General features: G+C 41.0%; 1 protein-coding gene across 1 annotated transcript in view; it reads right to left on the bottom strand.

The window, feature by feature from the left end:
* The window catches only part of LOC117521318 (partitioning defective 3 homolog), a 497,351-nt gene that overhangs the window by 285,652 nt on the left and 197,344 nt on the right, over positions 1-14,355 (bottom strand). Inside the window, exons 4-5 of the mRNA XM_034182632.1 lie at positions 7,021-7,208; positions 3,312-3,455 (exon numbers count right to left, since the gene is read on the bottom strand). Coding sequence (XP_034038523.1) covers positions 3,312-3,455; positions 7,021-7,208 — 332 coding nt within the window. The remainder of the gene's footprint in view (positions 1-3,311; positions 3,456-7,020; positions 7,209-14,355) is intronic.

Here is a 14,355-nt window from a genome sequence, read left to right as displayed (position 1 = left end):
AACATGATAACTAAGGATGACAGATTGCGCAAACTATTCCTTTTTAAAATCCCATTAAACCCTTTTGTCACCATTTTTGCTGTTTTTACGCCAAACTGTTCAGTCATAGATTAAACTATATATTTCTGGCATCTTTGTGATGGGACAAATAATGTGGTTACCTTTCAATATGATTGAAGGGTTCTTAAATGTTGACACCTGTGCACACGTACAACCCCAGGATGACCACCATACATTATTATAAAGGTTGTGGTACACTGAGGTTGGAATAAAAGTGTTGTTTATTCTGCTTAAGTGCCACTGATTAGGTCCAAAATGACTCCTGGCTCACGGACTACATGTTCCATTTCTGCTAATAAACACCCTTAAATCATGCACAGTGCAGCTTCAAGGGAGAGCAATTTGTAACAGACAGCAAACTGCTGGAAATTCATTATACAAAGAACAGGCGTGCCTCCGTAGACGATAACATAAATCAGGAGAATATCTGAGGATACAGTTCATTCTGCGATTGGCTTTTACGGTAATGCATCATGCATCTGTACGCTCGCAGAGAGATAAATCCAGAAGGAAGCATGAGCAGATAAGCATGATTCACTACATGCACAAGTGCATACATGCCCTCATGACTCACGGCTGCATGCACATTTATTCAGCTCAGGCCTGGATTCTCCAAACAGCTTCGACATCTACAGCCAACTCTCATTATACCACACACCCGACTGACAGCCTGCTGTTGCCATGCTTACCACCTACCTGTTTTTTTTTTTTGTTTGTTTTTTGGGGGGGGGGGGGGGGTGTTGGCTGGAGTTTAGGGGGCTTTTGAACGCAGCTTTGTGACAGCCGCGGTACAATTTTCACTGGGTGTCGGGGAGCCGCGGGTGGTGCTGCAGGCACGCACAATTACCCACTCGTGAACGCACAATAGTTCTTTTCATTTCAACACGATTCAATCTGACTCACTTCAGTGCAGAGCAATACCCCATTCTGTGCTTTTCCTTATGAGAAAAGTGAATTCTCCACAGAAAGAAGGAGGAAAAAAACAGCTTCACTTCATTATACAACCCGCAATTCTAATTCTCTCCTCTGTTCCATGTTATTTATTCCAGTGGCATCAGATCGAAGCAACGTGGAGGAAATTGCACCGCAGCATTCACCATTGTGAGCACTCTTTTCTAATTAAATTATGCCGTATTCTATTCTGCTCTCGTTGTGCTGCTCTTCATTCCCGTAGCGTTCTATTCTCCGCTCAGAACAAAAGTTTCACGTGGCATTAGGAAACGGCGGCTTTCACATTGCGCCGCGGCAGAAAGACTGAACTTTTTTGGCATGAGTTCCCAAAGTCATCAGCCTGTGCAGGAAACAAGGACACAAGAAACCACACGATGCTGCTCAACACCAGCGAACTGTAGGTGAGGGCAACCTTGAACGCAACACTGACAAAAACTCAACGCAAGTCTATGTGCGCTGATCACTGTGCCAACAATCAGGACCAAAAGCCATTTTTAACCTGATTAAATTAACACCTGTCTCCAGTGACCACATGAGAATCTGATCTGAATCTGATCCTCTAACCTTGGTGACATGAAATTTGGGGTTCCACAGGGGTCTTGCTATGAGCATGAAGCATGGGGGAAAACATCACAGATTTATTGACTAGTCCAGTCAGACACAAACCAACCATCTTCACTCAGTCTCAGTCCAAAACATCACAGCACAAGAACTGGATCCTTTAAAGTCACAAACAACATCAAAACAAGATCAGTCCACAAAACAGTTAAGCACATAAAATCTTTAAATTGCCTGACAACATCTGGTGCCTTGGAAACTTCGTCCATTACCATCAGTACATGCTGCAAGAGTTTCTTCCCTGCAGTGACATCTTCAGCGTTTGTATGAAAGTTGGTGATCTGCATTTACCAACACTGGAATCAACAGCTAACTTTCAGGAACCTTCTCCTTTCTCAGTCAAACGAATGACTTTCACCTTTTCTTCTAGCTTTTTTTTCTTGTGAGCCATTTTTCTTTGGTCTTTTGTTACTGGAGTGATCTCGCGAGCTCACATTCACGGGAGAGTTTGGATGCAACTTTCGTGGGAAATCCCGCTTGGGAGACTTCGCGGAATGGCCGTTGTTGAGGGTTTTTATTGTTTTGAGTGGGCCGCTGACCGAGTTTGAGAGGTGGCCGCTCGTGAGAGGTGAAATCAAGAGGAAACCAGTTGTTGCAGTAGAAATGTGGCCGTATGCGGGGGACCACTGTATATAAACAAAATGAATTGATACGATGCGTCTCACAATTTGATATTACAATATCAAAATTACAATATTTATAATACTACATTGTGATTTTTGTTTGCTTTTTGTAACGCCACAGCGTGGCACAAAGTTGAATAACACATTTTTAAAAACTGTACGAGTATATGTAAATCATATTTCCAAAAACACTTTTTTTTTTTTAGTTTTCTTGTTTCCTTGCAGTGTATATTTACGAATGAAATAATCAAGATGTTTTTTTTTTTAAGTAAACCACTTCTTGCCAAAGTACATTTTACAAGTGTTATAAATATTTTGCATTCATGTTGGGCAATGCCTACTTAACTGGTATATCACGATGTGTATGTCATAGCGCTCGAGGCAGACGAACTCTTCTTGCTATCTTGGCTGATTTTTTTATTCCAATGTGCTGCATTAAGACTGTATGCCTGCAGCAGGCTGCTCCGAGTCACAACAGCTGAGTTTGCAGCTGTGACACTTGTCCGTAGCCCACCCAGACTCTCTGCCTGAGCTCATCCCCATTCTTAATTTTTGCACCTTCTACCTGCCACTCCTGAAAGTGCATATTCATCAGTTCTCAATTTCTCATGATCCCTCCTTTCTTAGATCATCAAGACTGGAACAAATGCTGACATTTTCCTCATGGTGCAAAGTTACATCTTTCCACTTAAAAAAGCTTAGTTAAAGTCAGAGACAAAACTGAGACAGTGAGCAGAGGGATCCAGATACACAACTGATGTCAGCTGCTGTGACTGAAAATGGACGGCACAACACAACACCATGTCACCACAACAATAAGCAATCATATAATTAGTGATACAGACCACAAGTGGAGAGCCAGTGATTCCTGGGACCCGTTTTCCCTGGGTAGTGCTCAATACCATTTCAGTACCATTTCCAAGGATGTGCAGATCTTTTATGAAGGGATATTCTCTACTTACACATGCTGCAAAAGTTTATTGATCCAAATACGATGTGTTGATGAAGTAAGAGATGATTTCTATTGGTTTCTAAAATGATACCAGCATGTGGGCCTACTTGTTCCTGTCTCTCCAGCCAGCGGTCCACCATGGGGTGCTTGGTGCTGAGTGAGGACCGGGCTGTCTCTCTCTGGAACTCTCTCTGATTGGCCCAGGTACCTGCATCCCGTGGCAGACTACGGTATGTGTCCATGCCTTTACTCTGCAGGTGCAGAAACAAAAATGTTTTGGTCAGTGCCACGTCAGTCCTGCTCAAGATAATGTGCAGAGGAAGGCAGTGGTGGGCACAGTTAACCAAAAAATTTACTTCGATAACAGATAATCAGATAACTGAAAAGTTATCTTTGAAAAAGATAAAACGATAAACCACCCAAAAATGTATCGGAAGTTACAGATAACCGATAAATTCCAGTATTGTCTCTGGTACATTTGCAACTACTAATAAACTGAATTTGAGTTTTAAACATCACGATCGCTTCTGGTAGCATCAAAAGCGACAATAGACCCAAACAATGAGCCCACACTTCTGTCTTTGAACATCTTGCCCCCTGCTGGAAGCTCTTGTTTACTACACAGCTTCCAGCACAGAAGCAAGCTGAGAGCAGCTGCAAAGCCCAGCTCTCTACCAATCACAACGCTCCGGTCAGGCGGAGGTCTTGGAAAATAAAGCAGTGCTGACTTATGGTTTGGTGTATAAATAAAATGAATACCTCCATAAATGTCAATTCTGTCATTTGTACAACGTTAAAATATAACATATATCTTTTAATGTTGAATAATGCACTAATTCTGAGGTTCGTAAAGGATTCTGGGTAAAATGTGCCTCTGCTAAACACTGATTGGTTCAGTCATTCATTATGTAAACCAACACATTAATGTGAGGTGTGTCGTGTGTTGGTGTTTACAGATAAATGTGGGTTGTAAAATATTAATTTTTTTATTTGTAAAACACAGGCATTTTTGCGGAGACCTGGAAGTGTCATCGCAAAATGTTTTGCATGTGGAGAGAGAATGTGTGCTCATTTTATTATACTGGGTGCGCACATTTTATTATATTGTGCACACGTTTATTATATTGTAAACTGCACTCAATATTGTCTTGACACATAATGTTGGCTTTACACTGTGCGAGTTTGGGGCCCTTTTTCAGATGATTTTTCATTCGTGCGAGAATTTTTGGACCGAATTTCAGGTTAATCGTGCGTCCTGCATCGTGTAGTGCAGTGATTTTCAACGTTTTTTGAGCCGCGGCACCCTTTGTTATATTTACAAAATCCTGCGGCACACCACCAACCAAATAATATTATAATGCTATTACCTCTGGTTTGCGCAAAACCCAAATATCATTATTATTATTATTATTAATAGAAAATCGATACAGAAAACACCGCATTTCGAAAATCCTCAAGCATTTTGCGCTCTGATCTCAACTAGGGCTGTCTCGATTAGGAATTTCTGGAGACGATAATTGTCAGACACATAATTGCGATTGACGATATATTGTCTATTTTTTTTTTCTTTTTTCCCCTTCTTATATTCTACTATTGTAGTATAATTACACACTCTGGAAGAACGTTTGGCTTCTGTGAGTGGAGAAACTGGGATGGTGCAACATTTTTATTTTATCTTCATTTTACATACAGTCCCAACTTTTTCCGATTGGTGTTATTTCTGTTGCATTTCTGAAATTGTTTCTCCTCATCAGTCACGTTTTGTGCTTAACACTGCATTAAGCCCATATTGACAAAATAAATACCTTTGGAATATACAGCTGTTAAAGTTCAGGTTCTCACCTGCTTTTTGTGATCTCTGCGTGTGAACATTGTTTTTTTTGTGGCTCAGTTCATTCATATATTCTCATTTTTTAAATATGTTTTTAAAGATATTTGACCGTTTATTTCATCTCATGATCTCATAAATTCAGCATACGACGCGCACATGGTGTGAACGCGATGGTAACGGCAGAATCACACCTTTAGAGAAAGTTCAGAGAGAAGTAAAGGCAGCTTCACGTTTCCGTTTTGTTAACATTCACTCGGGTTAAAATCCTCTCTCTGCTCTGCGCTCGTTGCGCACTGAACGTGTCTTGCCTGCATTCAGGAATCTCCCTCACCCACCCCCTCCCTCGCAGTCTGCAGCCTGTTAACTCCGCGCACACACAGGCACAGACACAGACACACACACCGACAGCTCCGCATTTTAGACGGCTTTTGAAGAAGACGGCACTGTTTTAATCGGCCGTCAGCCTCCTTGTTATTGTCCCGCCTTAAGACGAGAGCGAGGCTGCAGTACGTTTGACGTCTGAGTCGTTTTATGCTTTGTGGATAAAATAAATAATTCACGGTAATCGCAAATATGAAAAATAATCGCGAATATGAAAAATACCTGCGGCACCCCGGTTGAGAATCACTGGTGTAGTGTACATGGAGTAACAAGCTGCGTTTAAGAACTCATGACCACCTCCTGATCGCCGATCGCATGGTCGAATGAAAAGCAAACCTGTTTGATATTATTCTGGTCGGCTGTCATGAGGGTATCCTGCTGCTGAAGAGCTACAAGCATCCAACCGCTCGCACTGTGCATGTGCAACATCGCAGACCTGTCTTGTAATGTTTTTTTTGTTGTTTTGTTTTTAAACTTTGATGTCTCCCATCGATGGTTTTTGTAAATTAAGTTTGAAAAAAAGCTTACGTTTTGCTTCTGGAAACACGAGTTCGACGTGTGGTTTTTGAACGTACAATGTGGGTGAGAACATAAATTGGGCGCTCTGAACTTTTGCACAGTTTGAACTGAAACCGAGTAGATTGATTAAAAATATCATACAGTGTCTGTCCAGGTTCAGGACAAATACTGCCATGAACACTACTGGCCAGTAGATGGCCATAGAGACCGTGAAAACGTGCCAAAACAAAATTCCAGATAATCTGTGTCTGCTACATTTAAGATCGTGGAATTTAACAAACGCAAATACAATAACAACGTCTATAAACCCAGAGAATATATTCACGAGAGTTTTAGGCACTAGAGTTTAATGCTGTTGTCAGTGGAGCCTGAAAAGAGTGTCTGAAATGCATTTGTCCTGTCGTGAACGTAGTGAGATTACCCTATCCTACCCATAATGCACTGCTGGGCACAGCATGTGCTCACTAAAACCTTAAAAATTAGCACATTACTTTAAAACTAAAACATATATCTGATATTTTCACTTTATAAAACTTCAGACGTGACAGTAATTTTAAATAACTTGTCCAAAAGTAGTTAAAATTTGAACCATTAGTTAAAAATATATGCCTCTGGATGACTTGGGTGATCTTGCCAGCATATCAGTATGGTGTTAAAGGAAATGATTTTTTTTGTGTGTGTGTGTGACCAGTTCTCCTTTGCCTGCAGAGGATAAAGCAGTTTCTCCTAGAAGCAGCTCTCTTCTGTTTGCAGAGGGTAGAAGTATACATCTGTTATGAAACTTTTTACAGGTAGGTGCTCAACTGATTTCAAATTTTAAAAGTGTTTGTCACTGTTGATCTTTGTTTACTACATTATTGGTCTAAAAGTTAGCGGACAAAAATGTATCGAAGATAATTAGTCCGATAATGGTTTTTAAAGTTATTTAAAAAGATAATGCGATAATGAAAACATTATCATCGATAATTATGTGTTATCGGAACTGTGCCCACCACTGGAGGAAGGTCACTGAGTTTCTCAAAACGGGTCCAGATTCCCACTCGTGGACAATGACTTGTGTGTGCTTTTGCTTCCAGGGTGTTTACCTTCCTCTCCAGGCTGTTGGTGCCAGACGAGTGGTGAACTTTCAAGAAACCGGCGGTGGTGGACCAGCGGGTGGGATTCTTCCTTGAAGGAGCCTCCTCCGTTTGTGCACGTGTCTCGCCGGTGCTGAATGGACCATTGATGGTTAGCAGGGCTGGATCACTGCTGCGCCGGACGTGGAGGGGCATATCTGGGAAAAACAAAAGGAAGAGAGGAAAATGAGTAATCTGATAGCGATATAAAGTAAAAAAAAAAAAAAAGCTGTCAACAACATGGAGATGTTCTGGCAGAAGAAATCACATTCAGTCTTAGGGTTGGGTATCGAGAACCGGTTCTTTTTGAGAATCGTTAAGAAATGATTCGATCCACCAACAATCGTTAAGCCTTAACGATTCCCTTATCGGTCCTTCAGAGCGACTGTTGTTTTTGAGGGTGTTTGTAAGGAAAATGATCATTTTTCTACGTTGACTGCAGACCCTGCAGTGAGTCTGTAATCAACCACGTCTGTAATGGCGCCTCTTTGAAGCTTCAACCAACGAAGTAGTGCTCCAACCCGATGCTTTGTTGGTTCTCTGCTTTGCTGCTTTTCAGAGGCAAGTCCGCTTCTTAACCCCTGTCATAAGCATTTAAAAAATGTCAAACATGAGTCACTTTTGTGCAGATTAAAATCACTAACTGGGACTCCTGTCTTGTTGCAGGCAAGAAACGAGAATCGTCCTTTGTTCCGTTCACACAGCTCCAAACACCGTGTCGCTCTCTGCTGAGTCACGTTAGAGTCCGGCCGGAATTAATAACTTCAAAACGAATCACCGTTTTAAATCAAATGACACCTCTTTACAAACACTAACAAAGACAACAAATTACAACAGACTAAATGAGATGTCCTCCCTAAATGAGATGTCCTCTGCTCTTTATGAATGACACTGATGTCGATGTGCAGCGCAGCCGTTTGCAAGCGCTCATCTCAGAGGTATGGAGTGACATTTATGTCAGTGTCTGAAAGGAAATGCTTTAGAGAAAAACTATAGATTTTGTTTATTTCTATTTATGTCCAGAGATCAAGGATCCAGTGACCAATTTCATCTTTATTTACTTTAAGACTCAATCAAATGTTGACATAGAAAACCTGTAAAGCTTACTTTTAGTACACAGAAAACTCACAGGAGGTATTGATAGGGGAATCAATACGTGGAATTAATAATGGCATCAATAGATAAAATGTTATCAATACTCATCCCTATTCAGTCTTCTTAATCAGAGCTTCCACAAGAAAACTCCAGAGTACAAACCTCTGCCAAATACCCCCAAAAAACTTCACAAACCTATGGAAAAAAAAAAAAACAAAAAAAAAAAAAAAAAAAACTGGCAAAACACAGAGATTATTTACATGTAAAACTATTGAGAAATTATGTTGACCAACTTATGGGTGACTCAGTTGACACAGGCTGCAAAGAAGCCTTGCAGATGTTCACGCTTGCATTTAACAAGTTCTCAGAGAGCCATGATGTCAATAGATCAAAAGGTCAATAGATAACTTCTTGGGTGTGACACCAGATTCATCCGGTCATTCGGCAGCAAGCAGCTGCCACTGAAACCTGTTCAGAATGACCCTTGCAAGTACCTTTCCTGCTTCAGAGATCAATCTGAAACTGCTCAAACAGGCTGACTCAACAAAACAGCACAGCAGAGTCATCTGTCAGAAACGAACCATCTTTGCAGTAGTGCACTGCTGGGTTTCCTCTGTAGGAAGACCAACGGTCAACAGCCTATATATGGAAAGCCACCTCTCCAAATACCTCTCGTCTAACCACCACAGCTCCTTATACAGCCCTGAAGTATCACCAAGCCAATGTGGACGTGTTCTGGCTCCAACTCTGATCAGTGTTCACATGTACTGGGTGTTGGGTAAGGTCATAAAGTCCGACTTGGGTGTCTTTGATCAGTGAGGAAAAGCTCAAAGATCTTGTGATGTTTGTGGAGTCAATGAATGCCCTTATTATAGCATTTTGGAAACTAAAGGAGGAGTTGGAGTGTCTCATTTTGAGACTGCCCTGGATCAAGACCAAGATCCAGACTGTGACAGACATTCAGGTCTCAACCATCAGAGGTGTATGTGTGCGAGATCAAAGTTTTGAACCTGTTGGAGGTTCAGATATCTCGGCCTGTGTCTGGGACGTCAGCCTTTGGGATCAGGACACGTCTGGGAAAAGCTTATGGAGCAATGAGGTCAATAGACAGAGGGGTTGGGGTGAAGTCAGACTGCACTCTTGTGAAGTGCAACTTCAGTGTGATTTGGTACAGTATACATGAAGTGAATTGTTTGGCGATGTACTTAGTTGTAGGAGATTAAAGGTCCAAGTCTTCAGGGTCTTCAGCGTTTACAGTATGACTGCAAAACCTAAGTGGACACCTAGATGTCTCTGGTACTTGGTCTCTCCAGAGAATCCTTGGATAAGGCTGTCACATGAGAAGTTACTTAGGGAGACTATTCCCTCATTACTTGCGTCATGAAGGAATGAACACTATGATGGAACGACCATGTGGCATATTACCAGGAGCACGATCCAGTGCATAGGTGCCTCACTGTTTAAGTATGTAAACACACCCTGAGCAAACAAAAGACCATGAGGACAACCATGTTTCATCTGGCTGCGCAGCTAGGTGGCTACGTACTTTAGAGGGATAAGGATGGAGCGCTTATGTGGTCCGAGTGGTTGCCAGTCAAAGGCGGATCAGTCGTACGGGGACGTGGTGAAACGCAGCACCAGTACCTACTCCCAGACTGTCTAGACCTCCAACCCACCCCAAAATGGAGCCCATAAATCAACAGAGGCTAATAAAGGCAATTAATCCCTGCTGCACCATTAAATTGAGACTTTCCAGTGAAGCTCTGATTGGACATTGTTGTGGAATAACAACATGAGGAAACAGATTATGGAGACACTAGTGCAAATTGGACGCGTCCATTAAAACTCTTCACCCTCTTTAAGCGTCGCTGTGCGTGGGAAGTGAGCCAAGGTCTAAAACAACAACACAAACCCCAACAGGAACAGGGCACAACATATCAGCACAACACCAGACACACACAACGCCAACTCCCAGTGTCAAACGCTTCACAATCCCACAGGCACAATATGTGGGCTGAAAAGGCTCGGTAGGCCACCACGGGGTGCCGTGTATAAATCAAAAACATCAACTGAAACTGTGTGAAAAGCTGCAGAATCTGGAGGACAAATCCAAGTGTGGCTTTTGCTTCCAGGACGCTCTCACACAGCAGCAGATGTTTTGCGTGGTGTGTGTGTTCAGACAGGAAGTAATGTGCAGATCACAAACTCATTGAAAACAGTGTGTGTGTGTGTGAGTTAGTCATTTGTCTCCGTTTACTTGTGTTAGTTTACTGTGGTGGTGCTGTGAGGGTTGTTAAAGTCTGGCATCATTTCAGTTTTATTAACTCCAAGTCTAATATTACCAGTTAATACATGAAGAATTTTAATCATCTTTTAATTTCAAGCAGGTGTCAGAACTTGTATAACATAAATTTTAATCAGGTGATATTCATAAATGTGCCACACTGAATATTTTCACTTTTTATGAGGCTGGAATTGAGTTTACTGTTAAAAGTGTCCACTGACTACAGTTACTCATCCAGCAGAAAAATCATGAGAAAAATTTGGAACAGGATCCTACGTGTTTGTGTTTTCAATGAGTGCATTTTAACTGCACACACATTAAAGAAACAGTTTGCATTATTAATGTCTGAGTCAACAGTTAGGACTGTTGTGTGGTTGTGTGTGGGTGGTGGTGTGTATGCGTGCGTGCGTGTGTGTGCGCACCGTTACATGCGTGCTGGACTGGGTAATGCCGGCGGGTCACTCGAGCGTGGGACCACCTGTGCTGATTTGTGGGAGGCAGCGGACACAGGATACGCTGATGTGTCAGCACCTCCTACACTACTACAACTCCCAGAAGGCATCAGGGCATAGGCTTACACCGCTTCAGTTGGGCTGCGGCAGTAAGTAATACGTCCCATTTTCACAGGTAAAAACAAGTGTGTCCCAAGCTATTTTACTCGAGAACCACTGATGCAAAACCCAGAGGAGCTCAACTCCTGTAGTTTTCTGTTGCATCAGACTGTATTTTTCTAGTGGCACTTTAGTACTGCGTTTCATATAAAAACTGTAAAAATAATTTCAAAGTACAAAAATTATTAAATAACAGTAGTAGTAATAGTGATGACTATAATCATGATGATAAATACCAACATTAAATTATTATTAATAACAACAACAATAAATAATCAACATTAAATTATTATTAATAATAATTGAGAAAAATTACAAATTCCTATGCTGGTAACACAATCATGACTATGTGGCGTCCCACTAAGAAACTCCATGTTAATAAATACAGCTTTATGAAGTATGCAAAGTGTACTGACCTACATATTTAATCAGGTGATATTCATAAATGTGCCACACTCAATATTATCACTTTACTACTCAGACTGGAGTTGAGTTTACTGTGAAATCTCCAACGCAAAGTTTTTTACTCATCCAAAAAAACAGAAATATTCTACAGAATCTTACGTGTGTGTGTGTGTGTGTGCATGCAGAAAACAATAAATGCACATGCAATGCAAACATCTGTTGTAGACTGTGTGTGTGCATACACGCAATGAGGAGTTGATGGTCTAGTGGTTAAGTGTTGGGCTTCAGACCAGAGGATCTTCGATTCAAAATCCAGCCAGACTGGAAAACTGCTAAGGAACCTGGGACAAGATCCTTAATCTCCTGGTTGCTCCCAGTATGTAGTGAGCGCCTTGCACACCAGCACCCAGGCACTGGTGTGTGAGTGCGTTTGTGTGAATGGGTGAATGTGGGGCATCACTGTAAAGCACTTTGAGCTTCTGATGCAGACGGGAAAGCGGTGTGTAAGTGCAGTCACGTTTACCATTTATGTTGATATTTTCACTTGTGTAATTGTATGTTTTAAATTAATTTTATTGACAGGAAGTCACAGAATAGACAAAAGCCATTAAAAAAAACAAACCCCCCCCCAATGGCTTATTGTTTCAAAGCCATCTGTGTCATTAGCAAAAGTGGCAAATGAACAATAGAGAGGCTGAATAAAGCTAGCTCTTTAAAAGAATAAATAAAAACTATTTCACAGATTTTATTCTTTTCTCTTTTTTCAGGAGAAAAATCACTTCTTTCAGAAACCTCAAACTAATCAAATACTGAGCAAGATTTTATGATGCATGAAACTGCTTTTGAAACTGTGAAACAGTCTTCTTTCTGTAGTAAAAGTAGAGGACAGGCTAAATTGAGTTTGGAGAAGAGAAGGTAAGCACTGGAGAGAAGGGGAATGAAAGTCAGTATGACCATGACAGTAATGATATGAATGGGGAGTGGCACAAAGGACAGAAGCAGGTTGGTTGGTTGATTTGGCAGAAGATGATGCAGATCACAGGGTTTTCGTCATATTACAAAACATTGTTTATTAATATATTTAATTTTAGAATGTGGATATTATATAATGTTATGCATTAGTAATATTTTCTCTGAATTAATACTGTAGTCAGGATACTAAGTTCTTACTTTGTCCACAACAGTGGTGTCACGCTTTTAAATCAGCGATTCCAAATCTGCCAGTTTTGACATTTACAAAGACAAGAAACTTACTGACCTCAGTGTGGATTTCTACAGAATTCTCTGTAATAAGCTTAATCACTTTTCTTTTGAAGGAAAACTGCCAAAGACCCTCCGAGTCCAGTGTTTCTGATCTCGTCCAACATAAATCAGTGATTGAAAGTTATTCTCATTAAACGCTCATGAGGAGTAAAATTAATTAAATTCCCTACCCACCATGTCAGACATTTCTTTTAAATCCATTAAAATTCTACTGATGAGATTCACCATCATCAATTAGGCAGGGCTGGAATTTATTATGGAGACTGTTAAATTGGACATAACTGGCAGGTGTGATTATGCCCCAGATTTCCATAACTTATTGCAAATTCACACTGAGCGCCTGATACAGAAATCCAATTAGGACTGGTGTCACCTCGCTGCTCCCCCAAAAGAAAATTATAAAAACTAATTTTAGTGGAGCTATGCCAACCCATGCCAGTTTATTGGTCATTAGTGGATGAATTTAACAACAATCTTCAGAGCAGAACCATATCTTCAGGGTTCTAACTGAGATTAGTTCTCAGATATTTGTGCACTGATGTGTAATTTTTAAATGCTGTGCAGATATAAATCTATTTACACAGTTACAGATAGAGGTGACATTTATATTTCAGGAGACATGGGTTTGGTTGAAGTTTTAAGCATGCTGTAGATTAGGTACAACGGCACACAAATGCTTTTAAAAAAACAGTGACAATAAATGTCTAATATAATAAAACCAAATCATGAGTTTTAGAGTCCCACCCTTCAGCGCAAGACCAACTGAGGGCCTGACCAGCACCCGGCTGGGTGAACTGGAGGAGGGTGTACGATGTTGAACATCCAGGAACTTCACTGAAGATGTGTTCAGTGGCATCAACTGATTAAGAAATACAAACAGGAAGGTGGTGTATGAAAAAAACCCATGGAGAAGAGGCAGTTCTCACAAACTGAGCGACTGTGCAAGAAGAAGACCAGTGAGGGAAGCCATCAAGACACCCACAACAACTCATGAAGGAGTTATTGCTTTAGTGGCTGCAAATGGAGGAAGCGTGCATCATGCAACTTCTTTTTGTTGCGTCATATACAGCTTCATGGCAGAATGGACCGGTTTGCTAGAAAGCACATGGGAGAGGTGAGCCTAGACCTGTGAGGTTTTTCCCACCACTCTACTTATGTTTAAAAAAAATGTAAATGGATGCTGTTTCATTGTTAACAAGAACAAAAAACAGACAGCAAGAAACTGATTATTTAAGTGCAGAGAGTCAGCTGGTTTTAAACAGGTAGGAACTTTTTAAGCTGCCATCACAGTCAGGGTTTCCAGTTGTAATATGGCACTGTGCAAAACATTTCAATGAAGTAAATTATTGTCTGTGTCATCATCTTTGGAAAATGGCCTGCAGGCTGCCACTGCAGACTGAATTCCACTGTGATGGTTTATCTGCATCAGAAAGCAGCTTAACGTCGACTGGACCTCCACTGGCATGCTATGAACAAAGACAGGACAAAACAACCACTGGGAAATTTCTGTCTGATGTCCACTCAAAGTTTTGAGCATGTGCACAACTTTCGAACAGACTCGCCAGATATCAGCTGTAGTAATGTGAATCTTTCATTTAGCTTTACCACGTAATTCTACCAATTTCAATCAATCAATCAATCAATCAA

Source organism: Thalassophryne amazonica, chromosome 12 (assembly GCF_902500255.1).
Source record: "Thalassophryne amazonica chromosome 12, fThaAma1.1, whole genome shotgun sequence".
NCBI lineage: Eukaryota > Metazoa > Chordata > Actinopteri > Batrachoidiformes > Batrachoididae > Thalassophryne > Thalassophryne amazonica.
The sequence above is the reverse complement of the archived record's forward strand: the minus strand, read 5'-3'. Positions and strand labels throughout refer to the sequence as shown.